The following is a 21,315-nucleotide window of genomic DNA, read 5'->3' as shown; positions in this document are numbered from 1 at the left end:
CTATCCGCTCCACTTTTACCTATGCACAAGTAAAGCTTCTATGGATCACAACTAAAGGATTAAATTTTGTATCCTCTCAGTCTGGCTGTCCTTTACTACAGAGTAGCAGCTTTACAAAGAAAGAATTCACTTCCTTTAAGCTGGTGTTAGCGGTTCCGAATATCCGAGAGTTGAGAGAAAACTGAGAGCTGATCCTGGCATCAATCAACAAGTCTAGTTGATTTGTGCGCCTCTCACCTTAGACATCCACACCATTGTCTGTTTATTTACCTCTGCATCTTTTTAATTCCTCTCAAGGGTCCATTCTATATTTCCAGCGTCTCCAGTGGCATGAAGCAGAGCCACCCCCGTGTCCCTCTCCTCATAACCTCACTTCCCACAAATCCCAAACTAATTTTAATTTTCTTCAGCCCATTCACTCACCACACACACACACACACACACACACACACACACACACACACAGCTACTCCTTCAAGTGAATCATTCAAAAAAGCAGTCATAGACAATCCTAGAAGGACCACATTTCAGGATCTGTTCTATTTGCTACTCCTTTAACGACCGCTCACATCCACAGCTGCTGGCCCTGAGCTTAGCACTAGAGCATGGTGGGTTTTTTGCTTTTTTGTTTTGTTTTGTTTTAGCTGTTCTTGGGAACACAGAGTAATAGCAGCTGTCTCCTTACAGCACTTTGTGTCAACATATAAGATTTTGTATATGTGTCCAGGCTATTTAGCTATTTCCTAAATCGGCTCAAGTACCATGTCAAAGCCACCATTGCTGACTGGTGTAAGGATTAGTCAGTGGAAATTACAATGGTGTATGCCTCTAAAGGATCTACTTAAGATGCAATTAATCCTAGTGTCTTGTTGTATTATGGCTCTTCCCAAATTTTCCAGAAATTTTCCACTGACAGAAGATGAGAAATGTTATATGACCTCCAAGGTTTTGACACATAACATGAAGTTGCACAATTTAGGACACTTTTCAAGTACACACTTGCTTGAAGTCTTATAGTGCAACTAAAATAACCTATGCCATATTTGAAATACATTGAATAATACATTTATAGACTAAGATCAGAAAGGAGAGGAGAACCTCCCCTATCAGTGGACTTCGGGAGTGGCATGCAAGCAGAGGAAGGAGGGAGGGTGGGATTGGGAGGGGAGGAGGGAGGGGCTTATGGGGGGATGCAGAATAAAGTGTAATTGATGAAAAATTAAAAAAAAGGAAAAAATAATTTAAGAACCTTAAATGACTTTCAAAAGTGGAGGAAAACATGGAGTTAGTCAATTGGCATGGAGCACGTCTCGCCCCTGGGGGCAATGGTCTCCTGAACCTACTCAGACCTCGGACACCACCACTGCTAGTTCTAGAACTAATGCAGGATGTTCCAACGAGGGGGTTAAGGCTTCTCATAATATTTCCTATAAGCCCACACCTGTTTATATGCCCCATTTTTATTCATTATTAGCCAGATAGAGCCAAGTAATTGTGGTAATGATACTTGCTTTTTTGCCCAATGCTGGAATGCTAGTAAATTTAGGTATGCCCTGGTTACTCGCATGCCTCACTGGGTGTCTGTGCCCGTTGATGCCCCTCACGCTATGACTCTCTTCAGACAGAAAAGGGATCTTGGAACTACAGCCACCATTGTTACTGCCATCTCATTGGCGGCTGTTGGAGCTACCACCGGGGCATTAGCCATGAGTCATACTGGGCAGACTGCTCAGACCCTGAATAATCATTTAGCCAATGTAGCTCATGCCTTAGTTGTACAAAAAGGAATTAATGCTCAACTAAAAGGAAGCTTGATGGTGTTCAATCAGAGGATTGACCTCTTGCAGGAGCAAATTGATACCCTATGGCAAATTGCTCAACTTGGCTGTCAATGAAAATATGCTGGACTTTGAGTCACTAGCATATAACATGAGAATTTTTCCTGTGCTGCAAATCTGTCTAAACAATTGTCGAGCTATATTTTAGGTAATTGGATTGGAGAATTCGATACTACGATGGAGCAGCTGAGAGTGGCCATTGTCACAGTAAATTCTACCAGAGTGGACACAGGACTAGCCACAGGATTATCATCATGGATTGCTGCAGCCATGAATCATCTGAAGGAATGGGCGGGCATGGGAGCATAAGCAGGCTTTCTGGTGTTGGTCTCTTTGGTTTGCCTGTGGTATATATGCAAGATTAGAGTCTCACAACAGCATAATGCAGCCATGACCATTCAGGCCTTTACAGCCATTGAAGCAGGACAGTCTCCCAAGCATAGTTGGCTACCATAAAAAGCTAAAATGTTACGCTCAGGATGCGAGGCTAAGCACTGCACTCAGGGTCAGCCACTTTGGACCCAGAGAAGTGCATGTCTGATTGCATGCGGGTTGATGCCCCAGGTCCCGCCTCTGAGAAAAAGGTATCAGACGGGTCTGATGCTCTTTGGGTGGATGACACCTAAATGAACATCAGTACAAAGTCCCAATTTATTTCTAATATCAGAGATCAGACCTCTACTCTTGCCTGATGCGTCTAAAACAAAAAGGGGGAACGGTAGAGAGCTTCGGAATGCTGTGCCTTAAAGATGGAGCTGGTTTCCGCCTTCCACCTTCCCGATGGTGAGTGCTCTCTGCCACGAACAATTCCACATTTGGCTAAGGCTGAGGATCTAGCTTGCTTCCATGTATGTGGACCTATCTGCATTGCCCATGGGGCACGCTGGGGTTGGCTACCCAGAGGCTATTTAAGCTGTGGGCTGGCTTTCCCCAGGGTCAGATGATTGTTCAAGGTTCCTGAATAAACTGCATTGAAAAAAAAATGCTTTTCTGCCCACCTTAACTCCTCAATCTCTTAGTAATAGTAACATTGCTAATGTAGGGATCCTGTTTCATCTTTTATTTTGCCTGCCTAAAAGCCTTTTTTTATCACTCCATAAGTGAAGATGAAGCTGAAGGAGGAGGAGAAGGCTTATCGATGTTACCCACACAAAGTAGCTTTCCTTTCTTTCCTGTCTCCCTTTATGCAATCATTTCTTTTCTTTTTCTTTTTTTCTTTTTTGGGCACTGTGGATTGAACCTGGGTTTTATGCATGCTCAAAAGCATCCTAAAACTGATCTAAACCCAAACCACTTTTGTGGTTTTTTCTTTTAAAACAATGTCTCCTAAGTTGCCTAAGTAGGCCTTGTCCTCATGATCTTCCCACCTTAGCCTCCTTAATAGCTGGAATTATAGTTCCGGGATAAGTGCTGCCAAGTGATTACTGTGTATCAAGACTTATGGAAAATCTTTGGCAAGCAATAGCTTAATTTTGAAAGAACATTACCAGTTAGTATCAACAGTGTCCTCCGTTTATAGATGATATGAATGAGTCACAAAGATGACAAGCAAGTTGCCAGTCATACATCTATGACAGTGAGGATTTACAATACGGACCTCCTCAGTGGTGGAAATTATTCATTTGTCTTTCTTATTCTTCATTAAGAAGAGGATTTAATAGTTTCCTCTATCATGGATTCCAGTAGGGAAAGGCACCTACAATTTGCAAGAGTCTCTTGAACCAACTAATGCAAAACCTCAGCACTAGACAAGTAGGATGTTACCAAGAAGCCTATTTGGGGACAAAATTGAAGGAACTAATTAATATCTAAATAAATTTGTCTGTTCAATTCTCTCTTTCATCAAGCTGTGGATGGAAGTTATTTCATGAGTAAACTCTCTTTTGATCCCTTACAGAGCACATAGTCTATATTGGTGACAACCAAACCCAGGCTCTAAGACACAGGACTTGGGAGGTTTAATGTTACCCTTCCTGAAGATGACTCGGCTCTGTTCTCTTCATGCCAAACATCAGGAGCCAGGTCCTCACTTCTCTTATATCTCTGATGTGGCCTATACCTTTGAAGTTTCTCACCCCACTTTTAGCAGCTTTCTCCAGGCAATGAATGAACTTCAAATAGCTAAAAAACTAGGCCAAGGTTGAAGTAGATCTTAATCAATATCTCTTTCTAGAACACTGAGGTCCTGGCAAATCAGAGCTCACGAATACTCCTGGCCACTCTATGAACCACAAACTAGTTGTGAAAGCTAATTGTAAGGGTTAAGTAATTTAGACCTAAATTGAGTTCAGAATAAAAGGTCTCCTCACAGGTCTTGGTTCTTTATCGAGCCAGCGATTGCTTCACTGACCTACTTTAAGCGTGTGACATCTGTATTCATAACATGTCTCTGCAAGACGGGTTCACTTTAACAGTGTGCCAGTGTCTTTTGTAAGGCTTTGGATGACACCATAAGTCAGCATTCAAGACCTTACATGAGGGTCATCCCGGGAAATTTCCATTTTAAATCTCAGTCCAAAAGTATGTCATCTCTGAAGAATACTTTTTGTGTACTTGATCTGGAAAATGAAAACTACGTCACATGCTTCCCCTTTGCAACGCTTGCCAGGGATTCTGAACTCAGTCAGTGCTCAAAGAAATCAAGCAGTGTATTGTAGATATTTGCTACTATTTTTAGTATCTTCTGTGGCTTCAGTAGTTATCAGTCCTTAGTACACAAACGGTTCTTCTTCTGTTTCACAAATACCTGATGTCTTCTATAGAACCAGCACTGATCTAAAGATTACAAATTTCAGATGTCCTCCAAGGTCTTTCAATTTAGAGCTGAGAGCCACTTGAGAACTGTTTCACTTTCTTTTTATTTTACTTGTCTTATTTGTGTCCTAACTTACCTATCCCAGTCCACATTCTTTTAAAAGTCACTGTACCTAAATGCTTAACCCATCAACTTTACAGTAATGACTAGATATGCTTTTAAAGAGTCTTTCTTAGGAACCCTTGCCTCTTGTTTAGTATCACATGGGGAAGATTCTAGGATTCCTGATGCTCATACCTTACCTTAAACCAACTGAGTTGTGATCACGGGGATAAACTGAAACACTGCCCATTTTTAACGCTTACAAGCTGATTTTGCTGTTCAGCCAACTTGGATGCTACCTCCACGCTGCCTCCCAGTCACTGGCATTTGGGCACAGGTCTGAGCAGATCAGGCTTGGCTGTGGTGTCCTGCCAAAGCTTCTGCTGGTCCTTGGTTGCTCCCATAAGCTTAGCATCTGCATCCTGTGTCTTGATAGGATATAAACTGGCTCCAGGGACACTTTCCTATCTCCCCCTGGACTCCAACCGTTCGGAGAGAATGTTTCCCAAAACTGCACAACCTGCTCTCTTTTCCTGTCTCCCAAAGCCTGACTGCTTAAGTGCAAGGACACTCACATGCGGGAAAATTCTCTTTATTCCAACTAATTTCTACAGATGATAGAACATTCCATCATCCTTTTCTTTTGATTTTTTTTTCTAAATTTATAATATTTTCCAAGGAAAGTTCCTAAGTATCTCTTTTGGCTGAGTGTGCTTTAACTAACTGATCAGTTTTGCTATTCACTCTATTAGGGGGCATCTTATTCAAGACTTCTAATTTAACTGCCAAGTACAATGACACACTTCTGTAATCTCAGGTACTCAAGAGGCTAAAGGCAAGAGGACCATGAGTTTGAGGCCAGCCCAGCTACTTAGCATTACATCTCATTTTTTTTCCAGATTTATATTATGAATTATCAATAGTGCCAGCAGGCAAAAGCACTTCCCAGCAAGTCTGAAGACCTGGATTCGATCCCCTGGAACCTATTCGGTAGAGGGAAAGAAGCAGTCCCCACAAATAAAGAATTACAAGCTATCTTATATTCTTTACAGGATATGCGACTCAGTTCCTTGAGACTTCTTTAAAATGTCGAACTACTGTAAAATACTCACGCCTGAACTAAGGGTTCTCTGGCCATTTTTTTTTACAGAACAGAACACACGGGTCCTTTCTTGGGGCGAGGACAGAAGTGGGAGCAGAGGGAAAGCGGGTGTGGTTCTACACAGACAACTTACAGCAGGGGGATGAAAGAAAGACCCCGTCTTCACCTGTCTACATCAATACCAAAGTCTGGTTGAAATACTCACTATAGTTCTGCAAGACAGTCAAAGTTGCTGTACGACAAAGAGGCTGTCTCTACACTATTTCTCAGAAATGCAAGGAAACCTACAAAATGAAACAAGTTTGTTAAAAAGCACGCTCATCTTCTTATGAATCCCTGTCTGGACGAAGACTTGCTTCCCCCTAATCTCACTTGGGATTTTTCTTCTCTTTTTCTGTCTACATCCACACACTGCTCCTTTTTGTCTCATAAAAGTTCCACATGCCCTTATCCTAAATCAAGGTATATGTGTCTCTTGGCACTCTGATCCCAATGATTCATTTCTCTCTTTCATTTATTCCAAGAAGTAGGAACCAAATCTCCTTTGTTTCCCAGAGTACCTATAGACTTGCATTCTCCCACACTCTGTTATTAATAAATAAGCCCCTTTGGGGAGTCTTCTCTGTACTTAAAAAATAAAAAAATAAATAAATAAATAACAAAACAAAACATTTCTCTTCTGAGGTAAAATCTCCAGGCTACCAGAGCTGGAGGCAGGGAGAGTGGCTGCCGCTTTGTGATCAGGACAGTGTAAAGGTGGTTTCTCTCTTCCCTGCTGGCCTCTCCTGGCACTTGCTACTCAGGGCAATTCGGAGAGGGCTGGTTTAGAACTTGTGTTGAATACGGAGAGAGATCGGCCTTCAACTTCCTTTCCTGTGTTCCCTTCACAAAACCAGAGTTAGGAAATAGAAATGGTGATGCATTGTCCTTCCCAGGGAAGACATGATAGCTAGCGTTTGCAGGAAATCAGGGTACAGGTAGAGTTACGCAAAAGCAACCCTGTCTTTTTGTCTGCCCATACCCAGAATGAAACTTCTAGCACAGGAGAAGAGACAGGCCACAGATCCAGCGCCACAATCACTGCCATTACCAAGACAAGGCTTGAGGAAATGTGTCTTCATTTACTGGATCCCTGCACACTGTTCTGGATTATTTATTTTATTTACTGTTGGGATGTTTCTCCTGGGGGGGAAGGGGGCACGGTGCTTCTAACACTGCTATCACAAAAACCACTGATTTGTTACAAAGATCCATGAGCTGATTTTCAAAAGAGAACTTATTTTGGTTCCATGAAGCAGCTTGAACTTGCATTCAAAACCCCCCATAATGCTTATACTATGTACAAAGAGGACAAGTGGCCTTGGGTCATACTAAAAGTAAAAGTGTTTTTTTTTTTTGTTTGTTTTGTTTTGTTTTGTTTTGTTTTTTTCTGTCCCTTCCAAAGCCTTCTCTTGCTATATCACATAACCAAAGACTTTAAATTTCTCCACCACAAAGAAAACTGAAAAAAAAAATGCTTGGGAATCTAATACTAGACATAAAACTGGCAGGGGAGAATAAAGTGCAGTTTTTCTCAGGTTTGTTTTTTTCATATTCTACATTATTAGTTCTGCAGTCATCTTGCCTTTACCATGATGGTTAAATGTCGGTCTTTCCATCTAGAAAGTAAGCTCTGTGGAGACAGGAACAATTTTGCTCCCAGCAAACAGCACATAATATGTGCATAGAATGTCTTCCACAAATGTCTTGAATAGACAGACATTGCTGTAGTAAGGACTGCTATCAGCACACTGGTGTGCTTCTATATTCAAAAAATATTTCACTAAGAACTGCCATTAATAAAAATACAACTTTAAAGTAATTTTAAACTGAGGCCATCATAGGGGTGAATACAAATTTAAAATCTCTGCCCCAGTCCTGTCTGCCTCACCGTCCTTCCTCTCCCAGGCTAGAACTAAAGCCAAGATTAACCTTGAAATAAAAAGTCTCCTAGTAAAATCCTGGGAAGAAAATGGAAACCCACTCATTTACCTACTTGATTGCACGAGTCACTCTCCTAGTTGCTATGACAAAGGCAAGGGAAGGCTCCTTTAGACTCACTGTGTAAGAAGGTCTGATGTCCATGATGGGGAAGGCAACAGGAGCCGACGCTACTGGCATTGAGACCAATCAGGGAGCAGAGAGACATGAAACCGGGTGCTCGGTGCCCTTTGTCCTTCTCACTCAGCCTGGAGTGCCATCTGTGGAACACTGCTCTCTGAAGTCCAGGTCCAGGCTGAGTCCTCCCTCCAAGTTAACTCTTTATGGACACACCCAGGAATGTGTTTACATGGTGATTCTAAATCTAGTCAAGCTGCCAATCAAAAGGAGCCTTTACAGTGCTAGCATGACCACAGGGGAATGGTCATACAAACTCATGTGGGTGGAGACCATCTGCCGACTGGGTCCATTTTCCCCAGTGAGCTTCCTTTTTTGATCTACGCTTCAGTTGTTAGGCTTTGTGTTGACCCAAAATTTCAGACCTGACATTACAACAGGAACTTCTGTATGAACTTCAGCGTGCTGATCATCCCTAGAACCATTTACTTCGGTTTTTATTCAACCTGCTCTCTTTAGAAACAAATAGCCCCATTCTAAGGGCCTGATGCATGAAGTTACCAATATTGAACCTATGTTTCACTATTGCCATAGTCTGTCTTCTGAGATTACAATGTGCCCCTTTGTTTAGGAATTATTAGATTACTTTCTCGACACTGAGATCCAGCTGAGTCCCCAGAAAGTTCCTGACATGCATTAGAAGCAATATATATTATCCCCAGGGTTATCTTTATGCGCTTATATTTCTTAGCATCTGAAAGGTGGCGATTGGAAACATAAAAGAAAGTAATGAATATTAAAATATTAAACAAGTGGCAAAACATAGTATGCATTTTTACTATTTAACTTATTTGCCTCTAGAAATGTTGGTTTGGAAATGAAAAAAGGAAGAAAAGAGTGAAAGGAGAGAGGGGGGACAGAGTCAGAGAGATATGTGTAGGTTCTTAAGCTACATGTTTAATAAGGTGAGCGGTAAGGATGGGGAACTGTAAAGTTAAACTGGGCATGTGACAAAAAGCACAAACCACATGCACCTGCTGTAGAATTCTTGAGGGATGCTTAAAATAAGGCAGAAGTTGCTTTGGTCATAACTTTTTCCTTAAGACTCATTGATCTCATTTGCCTTCCCTGGGATACAGTGTTTAAATTTCTATTCTTGTGCCAGAGATGATAGTGAGCTGCCAAACTCAGATTAGTCCAATCTACCAGTAACTATCACAAGAATTGACTCAGACAGATCCAAAACCAAATGATTTTCCATAATACCAACTTGAACTCTGCATTGACAGTGTCATCACCTCATGTCAACCCCTAATAAGAAACTAGTTAAATAAGCGTACTGTCCACAATGACATTTTGCTGGAAGAAAGGTACAATAACATAGAGGAAGACAATGCAGCCAGTTCTGATGAGACCTGATAGGCTAGGGTTAGATGGCAGGAGAGGACCTCCCCTATCAGTGGACTTGGACTTGGGCAGGGGTAGGGAGGAGATGAGAGAGGAAGGCTGGGGTTGGGAGAGTGTGAGAGAGGGGGCTACAGCTGGGATACAAAGTGAGTAAACGGTAATTAATAAAAAAAATAAATAAATTTTAAAAATAGTCTAAAAAATAAAATGTCTCCAGTTCCTCTTCTAAAGGCTTTGGCATATTTAAAAAGTTCAATTTCATACTGCTTTAATTAAATCCAGCTGTAAATCTAAACAATGTTTCTATAATTTACATTTCTAATATATATTGGTTATTTATATTCTGAAGTAACGAACAGATGATCAAACTTTCAAACTGTTGATGATCAAACTGTTCCTGAAAATGGCAGCATAAAATTTTACTATAATATTTGAAATGATACCACCACATAGCACAATGCTGATATTGAAGTGACCTTTCTGCTTGTCTGTTTATTCTAATTAGACTTTAGAATTTCAGTACGTCCAGAAAAAAATGAGAGACAAAAAAGCCTAATTTGGGAGGTAATGGAACTTGCCAATGTTCATTTATTGCAATAGTGGAGATTACTGAACTATCCCCTCCCAAAAAACTACACTCACACCCTAAAGATGGTTTTGACCTTTCATCCATGTCCACCAAGTATAAGCTCTTGTTAGAATCTTCAATACATTTATCAGTCTTTAGCCGCATACTGAAAAATATGCCTTGAAGCAGATCCCCAAATGTCATAATTATACTATTTTGTTCTAAGGAGCTACAGAAGGACTCAAGGAAAGAGTGTTCTTACTGAAGTCAGCAGTAACTCAGCTTGGGGGTTAAGAGTGAAACTCGCCAGAAAAATGAACAGGCTATTTCAGCAGGCTTCAGGATTTGTGGACTTGGTTATCAACACACAACTTTCAAATCACCTTATTTAATATAACAAATCAATGATATTAAGCCCATAATTCCCACCTACATATTCTTATCCATGCCTCTCAAGGAAGTGTCTTACTGGATAAAGTAAACAAACCTAATATGAAAAACTTTTAAAAAAATACTACATTGAAAAAAATCATCATTTTTTTATTTTTTAGAGCTTATTCACTTTGTCTCCCAGCTGTAGGCCCCTCCCTCATCTCCTCCCAACCCCACTTTCCCTTCCTCTTCTCCTCCCATGCTCTTCCCCAAGTCCACTGATAGGGGAGGTCCTCATCCCCTTCCATCTGACCCTAGCCTATAGGGTCTCATCAGGACTGGCTCTGTTGTCTTCCTCTGTGACCGAGTAAGGCCGGCCTCCAACGTAGGACCATTCATGGAAATAACCTAAATCCCCTGCACAGACGGAGCCCATGGCAGCTCAGTCTCCAAGTGGGTTTCCCTAGTAAGGGGAACAGGGGCTGTCTCTGACATGAACTCAGTGGCTGGCTCTTTGAAAAAAAAAATAATCTTTTACAGCATATGAAGTATGCCATGAAACCACTGGAGGTTTCTCATGGTCTCAGTCTTGGTAGTTTTCCTTAGCGACTTCCTTGTTACAAGTGTATTAAGAAGTCTACTTTCCTAGCTTTATTAGACATGAAATTTATTAGACATGAAATTCTGGGAGTCACTCTTAAAGCAGCTTCAAACACAATACCTGCAATAGTATACAAAAGTCCCTTTTACTATAAGACTCACGGAAGGGCATCAGACTCTCCATAACATGTTCACAGACTGTTAAAAAATCTATTAGATATTTTCAATGGAACATAACAATGTTATAATGTATAATATATAAATATAAATTAATATAACTTTTCTTCTAATGAGTAATAAAAGTAGCTAGATCTTTCTATTCTACAATGTTTCTCTGTCATGTAAATTAATTCTGAAGCCACCCTAACTTCTATTATGCCACTTTTGGAATATGTCTAGTTAACTTGCATTAGACCATGAAAAGGGAAATCAAAGTATTCATGTGTAGAAGACTGAAGGAGCAGCTCTTTTTCTTGCAGCTAGAGTCTGAAGGCCTATAAACAACTACCCTTTTCCCGCCAAAGTTCTAAACATTTTGAGGATTAGATACGAGTGATATCTGGTGCTGTTGTCTTAAAACTGCTCTTGGAGGGTGGCATGTTAGTTCTATCAGTTCGGGGGAAGCCACAAGCAATGCAGATAAACACAGATGTCTCATTTCAAAGTCCACCCTTTACTAAGACAATGAAAACTGTTCCCTCCAGAGAATCCAGGAGACAGCTACTTTCCTTCTGAAATTTACCTATTTCCTTCTCCATACCAACTTGGCCTAACCATGACCTGTGACCAATGTGTGTGGTGCCTTAAGCAACAGGGTCTTCTGCTCGTCTGCCCAGCCTCTCCCCACTTACCATTTCCTCTCCATTGTCTTCTTTCCATCTTCGTATCACTGCTATTAGAACACTGCCTATCTACTATCTCCTCCTCAGCATCTTTCTTCCCCCACAATTGGTGAGGACTAACGGTCCCTTTCTAGCTTCTTAGGTTCTACCAACACTCCAAATGAAACACAGAAATCTAAAGATTCTATGCTCAGATCCACATATTAGTGGAACATGAGGCATTACTCTTTCTGACTCTGTTTCCCAGTTCCATCAATTTACCTATAAATTTTATAAATGTATTTTTATTCATTTTGGTTTTTTTCGAGACAGGGGTTTCTCTGTGTAGCCTTGGCTATCCTGGACTGACTTTGTAGACCAGGCTGGCCTCAAACTCACAGATCTCTGCCTGCCTCTGCCTCCCCAAGTGCTGGGATTACAAGGATGCACCACTACATCCAGCTTTCATAATTTTATTTTTTAATTGTTAAATATTTAATTATATCTTAATTAATTATTTGAGGCTTTCATACAATGTATTTTGAACACATCCACTCCCTCTCCCCAAGTCCCCAAGTCCATAACTTCCACCTTCCCCTTACCATTCCTTCCCACTCAACTTTGAGTTTTCTTCTGCTCCAATGCCCATCAAACTTATTTTGGCTAAGGCTGAGGATCTGGCTTGCTTCCATGTATGTGGACCTATCTGCATTGCCCACGTGGCATGCTGCGGTTGGCTACCCAGAGGCTATTTAAGCTGTGGGCTGGCTTTCCCCAGGGTCCGATGATTGTTCACGGTTCCTGAATAAACTGCATTGAAAAAAAAAAAAAAACTTATTTTGTTTTTCCCACCTTATCATGGCCTGCCCTGATGTGTGGTCTACCACCCAGGGGTCACACCAGTAAAGGAAACTGCCTTCCCCTGCAGCTAGCAAATGCCAATAGCTCCTCAACAGTTAGTGGGACTTTGTGCCCACCTTCCCTCCTCTGTGCCGAGATTTTGCCCAGCTTGAGCTTGTACAAGTATTGTACATGCCGTCACAATCACTGAGCAATCCATATGTGCAAGTGCCCTTCTATATCCAGAAAAGATAGTTTTCTTGCTGCTATCCACCACCTCAGGCTCTGACAATCTCTCTAACAATCAATCTCACCAGGGATCTTCTAGAAGATCCCTGGGCCTGGAAGGAGTGTGTGTGTGTGTGTGTGTGTGTGTGTGTGTGTATGTGAGAGAGAGAGAGAGACAGACAGACAGACAGACAGACAGACAGAGAGAGAGAGAGAGATATGAAAATCCTAGTTTAGAGATGAACAATTAAACTTAAACTGTAATTTTATTTTTTACAGCTGAATAAAATACCACTGTAGAAAGGTACCATATTTTCAATATTCATTCACCAGCTGATAGACATCTAGGTGGCTTCCATTTCCTATAAACATTGATATGCATGGGTGCCTAGTGTAGGAAATAGTTATTTGTACATGTGCTTAGGAAGATTAGAGTTGGGTAATATGGTAAATCTAGCTTTCTAAAGAACTGTCACATTAATTTCCACAGGAGCTGTACCAACTTTAATTCCCACCAGCAGTTCATGAGAGTTCCTAGTTCTCTGCATCTCCCCTTGTTATCTATCTTTTTCTAGATCCTAGCTATTTGCAGTTGCAATGAGATACTATAAAATCTCAGTTTTAATTTGCATGTTGTTGGCAGCTAAGGGTGGTGAACATTTTGAAAATATTTCTTAACCATTTGCATTCTTCTTCTGAGAGCTCTCTGCTCAGCTCTATAGTCCACTTTTGGTCGAGTTGTTAGTTTTCTTGTTCAGTTTTTAAATTGTTCTTGTACACTCTAAACGCTAATGCTCTGTCCCATGCATACTATGATGTTTCATCAGTTAACCGATTTTGTTCTGCAGCACAAAATCTTTTCAATTTCTTGCAATTCCACTTGTTGATTGTTGGTCAACAATTGTTGATTACTTCCAGTGTGTTCAGAGACCTGTTCAGAAAGTCCTATGTCCTGGCATGTGGTCTCTAGGGGGTCCTTCTAGAGAAGTTGTTCTCCACCTGTGGATCACAACCCCCTTGGGGTCAAAGGATCCGCTCACAGGAGCCACCCGAGACCATCAGAAAATACAGACACTTGCTTTAAGGTTCAAAAAAGCAGCAAAATTAGAGGTATGAAGTGGCGATGAAAATAATTTTATGGTTGGGGCTTCCTCAGCACACCCCGAGGAACTGTATTAAAAAGGAGGCAGCATTCGTAAAGTTGAGAACCACTATTTCAGATGTTTTAGAGGTTCAGATCTAACACGGAGATCTTTGATTCACTTGGAATCCACTTGTGCCCCATGTAACAGAAGGATCACATTTTATTTTTCTACTTATAGATACCCAGCTTTCCAAATATCATTTGTTAAAGATTCTGTCAGGTTAATAATGAATTTATGAAGAATTCGTAAGCATTACTTTTATTTCTGTCTTGTGGAATAATTTGAGTAGGATTGATGTTACTTCTTCTTTGAAGATCAGGTATAATTCTGGGATTGTTTTAGTTAGGCAATTTTTAATTACTACTATCTTGTTAGTTGATAAAGATCTGTTTAATTTATTTACTTCATCTTGTTTTGGTGTGTCATAATTCATGCTTTCTTTTAGAATTTCTAAATTAGTGTAATATAAATTATTAACTATGCCTTTATGATTTTCTTAATTTCTTTTGTATTTGTTATAGCTCCCTTCTTATCACTAATTGTATTAATTTGGGGGTTCTCTATTTTGCTTAATTTAGCTAAGAGTTTGCCAATTTTATTTATCTTTTCTGTTTTTTATTCTTTATTAATTATACTTTATTCACTTTGTATCCTCCCTGAGGTTCCCTTCCTCCTCCCATCCCAAAACCCTCCCTTCCTCCACCCTCTGCATGCATTATCTTTTCAAAGACAACTCTGTTTCACTGCTTCTCCTCTTTTTCCTCCTCCTCCTCCTTCTCCTCTTCCTTCCTATTCATTTCTGTTTCATTAATTTCTGCCCTGATTTTTGTTATTTCTCTCAATATACATTTTTGGGGGATTGATTTGTTCTTGTTTTCAAGTGCCCTAAGGATCATCACTGGGTTATTTTAGATCTTTTTGTGTTTATCATTTGTTTGTTTTGTTTTGTTTTGTTTTTCATGTAGGCACTTAGAACTATAAACATCCCTCTTAATACTGCCTTCATTGTATTCCATGGATTATGATATGTCTTGTTTCTATTGTCATTTAATTCTAAGAACTTTTATTTTTTTTATTTTCTTCAGTCGACCCATTCATCAAACAGTTTGATATCCATTAATTCATATATTTTCTATAGTGTCTCTTACCATTGACCTTTAGCTTTATCCCATTGTATTCAGATAGACTACAGGCTTGTTCTGTGTTTATTGAGATTTCCTGTGTAGGCTAATATGTTATCTCTTTGGGAAAGTTTTTATGGGTTCCTAAGAAGAATATGTATTTGGTATCCGGTAGAATGTTTTGTAGATATCCATTAGGTCCATTTGATCTTGGATGTTATTTAAACCGAGTGTTTCCTTATTCAGTTTTTTGTACTGCTTAACTATCTAATGGGAGAGAGTAGAGAATTGAAGTTACTTATTCTTACTAAGCTAGGGCTAAGATATGATTTTAAAAAATATTTAATAATATGAATTAAGATTTTTTGGGGTGTGTATATACTTAGACTTGATAGACTGATCCTTTGAAATAACTCTATCTCTTCTGATAAGAATTGATTTGAAAAAAAAAAGAATTGGTTTGAGAACAATTCTCAACTTCATATGGAAAAACAAAAACCCAGAATTGCCAAAATAAGTCTGTACAAAAACAGACCGTCTGGACATATCTCCATCCCTGATCTCAAGCTGTACTACAGAGCAATAGTAATAACAGCTGCATGGTACTGTCGTAGAAACAGAAAGGAGGATCAATGGAATTGAACAGAAGACCCAGAAATAAACTCACACACCTAAGGATACTTGATTTTTTTTTACAAAGAAGCCAAACCGTACAAATGGAAAAAAGATAGCATCTTCAACAAATGGTGCTGGTCTAACTGGATGTCTACATGTAGAAAACTGCAAATAGTGTCATATTTATCACCCTAAACAAAAGTAAAGGCTGAGTGGATCAAAGACCTCAACATAACACCAGACACACTAAATCTGTGAGAAAAAAAAAAGTGGGGAAGAACCTAGAATTCTTTGGCACAGGAGACAACTTCCTGAAGAGAACACCAACAGCACAGGCTCTAAGATCAACAATCAATAAATGGGACCTCATAAAATTGAAGAGCTTCTGTAAAGCAAAGGACACTGTCATCAGAACAGAAGGACAGTCTACAGACTGGGAAAGGATCGTCACCAACCCTATACCTGACAGAGGGCTAATATCCAGAATATATAAAAACTCAAGAAGTTAAAAAGCAACAAATCAAATAATCCAATTAAAAATGGGGTACAGAGCTAAACAAAGAATTCTCTATAGTAGAATATTGAATGGCAGAGAAACACTTAAAGAAATGTTCATCATCCTTAGTCATCAGGGAGATGCAAATCAAAACAACCCTGAGATTTTACCTTATACGCATCAGAATGGTTAAGAACAAAAACTCAAGCAACAATACATACTAGAGATGATGTGGAGAAAGGGGAACCCTCCTCCATTGCTGGTGGGAATGTAAACTTATACAACTGCTTTGGAAATTTGGAAATTTGGCACTTTCTCAGACAATTAGGAATAGTGCTTCCTCAAGATCCAGCTACACCACTCCTAGGCATATATCCAAAATAAGCTCAAGTACACAACAAGGACATCTGCTCAACCATGTTTGTAGCAGCTTTATTCCTAATAGCCAAAACCTGGAAACAACCTAGATGTCCCTTGTCTAAGGAATGTATACAGAAATTGAGGTACATTTACACAATGGAACACTACTCAGCAATTAAAAACAAAGAAATCATGAAATTTGCAGGCAAATGGTGAGATCTAGAAAAGATCATCCTGAGTGAGGTAAAGCAGAAGCAGAAAGACACACATGGTATATACTCACTTATAAGGAGATATTAGACATATAATATAGGAAAAACATACTAAAATCTGTACACTGAAAGAAGCTAAGCAAAAAGGAGGACCCTGGTAGGTAAGATGATCAATCCTCACTCAGAAAGACAAATGGGACAGACCATTGGAAGAAGGAGAAAACAGGAAACAGGACAGGAGCCTAGCACAGAGGGCCTCTGAAAGACTCTACCCAGCAGTGTATCAAAGCAGATGCTGAGACTCATAACCAAACTTTGGGCAGAGTGCAGGGAATCTTACAAAAGAAGGGGGAGAGAGGAAGACATGGAGGGGACAGGAGCTCCAAAAGGAGAGCAACAGAACCAAAAAAATCTGGGAACTGGGGTCTTTTCTGAGACTGATACTCCAACCAACGACCATTCCTGAATATAACCTAGAACCCCTGCTCAGATGTAGCCCACCTCCCCCTGAGGGAGGAGCATCCTTGCCAGGCCACAGAGGCAGACAATGCACAGTCCTGATGAGCTAGGGTCAGATGAAAGGGGAGGAGGACCTCCTCTATCAGTGGACTTGGAGAGGGGCATGGGAGGAGATGAGGGAGAGTGGGATTGGGAGGGAATGAGGGAGGAGGCTACAGCTGGGATACAAATTGAATAAACTGTAATTAATATAAAAAATAAAAATAAAGAAAAAAGAATTGGTTTGAAGTCTATTTTGTCAGATATTAGAATAGCAATGTCTACTTTTTATCTGGTTTTATTTGCTTGGAATACTTTTTCCTAGCCTTTCACTTTAATAAGTTTCTCTTTTTCAATAATATGTGTTTCTTTCAGGCAACAAAAGAGAGTCTGTTTTCTAATCCAGTCATTTCTGTGTCTTTTGATAGGTGAATTAAAAACAATGATATTCAGATTTGTTACTGATACGATATATATTGTGCTGTGTCATTCTATCGTTTGTGGTGTTTGGGACTTTCTTAGTCTTCTTTTGTTTAATGGGTGTCATAGCGTCACCTAGTATTTCCCTCCTCTAGCATCCTATAAAGGTCTAAATTTGTAGTCATGAGTTCCTTTAGTCTGCTTTCATCATTTTCCCCACCATCAATCATGACAGGTTTTCTGCATATCTTAGACTGGGTTGAGGATTTTGTTTTTTGGTTTTTGTTTTTTCTAAATTGGCAAGACATTAGTCCAAGTCCTTCTTGCTCACATGGTCTGGACTGAAAATCTAGCAGTTTTTCTAATAGGCCTATCTTTGTGATCTGGCTTTTCTCTTTTGTAGCTTTTCATACACTTCCTCTGTCCAGTTCATTTAATGTTTCTACTATATTATAACATGGGAGTTTCTTTTTTATAAAGGACTCATTTATTTTATTTTACATGTGACTGTTCTGTCAGCATGTATATATGTATACCATGTGTGTGCTTGGTGCCCACAGAACTCAGCAACTCATGCCCAGAAACTAGAGTTCCAGATACTTGTGAGCCACCATGTGGGTACTGGGAATCAAACCCAGGTCCTGTGCAAGAGTAAGAAGTGCTCAAAACTACTGGGCCTCCTCTACATCCCCCGTCTGGGAAGTTCCTATTCTAGTCCCATCGATTTGTCATGCCATATAAATTATGTCTAGATGGGTTCTCTTTCCCTAGAGTTAGGAATGTTTTCTTCTATAATTTTATTAAAATATATTTTCATATCTTTTGAGTAAAATTCTTCTTCTTCCTGTATGGATGTAATACATAAGTTTTACCTTTTAATAGGGTCTTCACAAAGCCGTTGTATGTTTCATACATGAATTTAAAACAATTATTATTGCCCTGCCTGGTGGTACATGCCTGTCATCCTATCACTCAGGGAGGCAGAGGCAGGCAGATCTCTGAGCTAGCCTGGTCTACAAAGCGAGTTTAGAACAGCCAAGGCTACACAGAGAAACCCTGTCTTGAAAAATAAAAATAAAATAAAATAAATATTGGCCTGGACGCAGTGATTTAGTTCTCTATTTTGTGTTCCTATCATGATATTCTGTTTCACGTAATGCATTCTATTGATGAGGCTTCCTGTTAAACTTGTTGTTTGGCCTGCTATGTTTTTCATTTCCACTACCATTTCAGTTTTGGCATTTAAAATGTAATTTGAAAAACGTAAAGTCAATAGAATTTACTTAATTCATTAATTGATAAAAGAACCAGGAAGATGACAAGGCTGGTTCAAAAAAAATTTGGAGTGCGCATATACTACTGTGACAGGGTAAGACAGTACAGAGTTTCCTCCATCTTGTGTTCTTGTTGAAGCCATTTCAGTCTTAACTAGAATTTGATCCCCTGGGTGGGGAATTCCATGGGAATTTTCCCAAATCTATTTCAGAAACCCCAAATCCAGGTGCCCCAACTAGCTTATCTCAGATTCTGTTAAACTCCTTGCTTCTGTGAAACTCCCCTGCAGCTGCCAATCGAGATGTCAGAATGTGGTTTACCTTCTTGATATATGAGGTTACAGGAGGTGATACCTGGATCCCCAAATACACGAGTGTCATCCCAGGTGGCTGGAATAAAGACTTTCGATTGGCCGCAAACTGTGTCTGAGCAGTCATCTCTGGTAGGATTCCCAGAACATTACAATCAGGAACACTGACATGAATATACAAACATGTTCAGGATTGGTTCATACATACAACAGAGCAAATTTGATAAAAATGAATCTGTAATTTATGGATAAAAGTTATCTACATTAATATCACTTTTCTGCAAATACAAGCTTTAAATTCACTTAAAGATAATAAAATAAACAGACAATCCAACAGGGTGTACTAAATATACTCAATATGTTTTGTACACTTCTTTAAGCTAGAGAGAAGGACAGAACTGCTTAAAATATCCTATGAAGGAGAAAACCCAGTTTCTTAATCATATTTGCACATATGATTTTACATGTAAGTGATATGAAATGTGAAAAAAGTGAAGGGCATTCATAGGTATATAGTCACTGGATTGCATATTTCCCATGGCCTCAGGTAATCACCCACCACTCCTAAACCTGGTCTAGAGGGAGGAAGAGTGGGTGTTGGGTGTGAGATTCCTCTCTTAACTTCACACAAGAAAGGTATCACATGATGCACAGACATAACACAAAGGCAAAACATCAATACACATAAAAATAAATAAAATTTCAAATAGAAATAAAATGCAAATAGATAAATGCTCTATTTACAAAAAAACAAACAAAAAACACATTGTTAATTATAGATAAAGAACTTGCTGGCAGATGAGGAAAAGTTTCACAGATTAAGGTAGAAGTCATCTCCTATGTTTATCCTCAGAAACGAAAAAAAAATCATAGAAGTGATGTAGGTGGGCCTAGTTCTTCACTTCATAAGTGGTTTATGTTGAGATCCTACCTGAATCTGTTATGTTGATGTTAGAGGACCCTGCTTTGACTCCTAAAAGGACCTGCAATTTATTACTATTACTGTTAACGGCTGTTATTTACAGAAACGTTTCAGACTTTGGACTGCCTACAACACTCTGGATAACACAGGAAGATGGAGTTTACAGCTGGAGGGAAGCGACAGCTGTTGAATATCCCAAGGAGGGAGCTGAGGACAAAGCACAAACTTCTGGTGGCCATGCATGCAAGCAAGCCTGGGAGATAAACTCTGGAGGAGATGACTCATTTCTCTTTCAGGCGAACTTCATAGCATCAGGCCCTCTAATTTAGGGTTAAATATTTAAATGTACCTTTAATCACACCATGTCTGGGCAGCACAACTTAAATTCTCTCAGCTTGCTACAGAGAAACATTAACTTCCAAAAATAACTTCATTAATTGCTTTTATAAGACAGACCTGGCAGTGATCCTTTGAAAATAAATACTGCATGTATCAAATTATCTAATTGGTTTAGACAAACCATGAATGTGTTTGAATCACCAAAATTATAAAAATGTTGGATTTGCTGAATAATTTGCACGGAGGACCAACTTGCTTTGCTCTTTGTTTTGTTTTGCTAATAATAATAATGTTTCGGTGCATTCCCCTAAGACTTGGAATGGACCGTGATATATGGCCAAGAAAACCTTCCATTTTAATTGAAAACAAAAATAAATAAAGCAAATAGGATTAAACACCTTCAAAATATTTTCTTTTTTCTAATTTTGCATTAGCCTTTTACCTTTTCAGTCATCCTTCAAGACCTCTAAGTGAGAGAAATAAAAACATGAGAATAATAAGAAAAGAGAGAAGGCTGAAAGGAGGAAAAGAGGGGAGCAAAATAAGAAGGAAGTGGGGAGGAAGCGGGAGGAAAGTGGGGAAGAAATAATGGGGAAGTAGAAGGGAAATAGTCGAGGGGCTGGGGTTTTAGGATATAATCAGTGGTAACTGACTCTGACAAAGCTAAACAAAGTCCAGGAAATTATTACCGCATGCCTAATGGGTAGTTCACAGTACCGTAAATGGACTTAGACTCCAGGGTTAGAAAGAACAGGAATGGGGGGAGTCCAAGATGGTGGCGACTAGCACTCACCATATCTGAGAAGCATAGGATCTAAAACTCCGAAATCCGTGAGTGGAGGGGCAGCTGAAGCCAGAATATTGACATTGAG

At 39.6% G+C, this 21,315-nt stretch overlaps 1 protein-coding gene across 1 annotated transcript in view; it reads left to right on the top strand.

The window, feature by feature from the left end:
* Ednrb (endothelin receptor type B) overlaps positions 1-20,808 on the top strand; it is a 71,408-nt gene extending 50,600 nt beyond the window's left edge. Inside the window, exon 7 of the mRNA XM_060391571.1 lies at positions 20,208-20,808. Coding sequence (XP_060247554.1) covers positions 20,208-20,294 — 87 coding nt within the window. The 3' untranslated portion in view covers positions 20,295-20,808. The remainder of the gene's footprint in view (positions 1-20,207) is intronic.
* Positions 20,809-21,315: the final 507 nt, after the last annotated feature.

This window comes from Meriones unguiculatus, chromosome 9 (assembly GCF_030254825.1).
Source record: "Meriones unguiculatus strain TT.TT164.6M chromosome 9, Bangor_MerUng_6.1, whole genome shotgun sequence".
NCBI classification, from domain to species: Eukaryota; Metazoa; Chordata; class Mammalia; order Rodentia; family Muridae; genus Meriones; species Meriones unguiculatus.
This window is presented reverse-complemented; position numbering and strand designations above follow the sequence as displayed.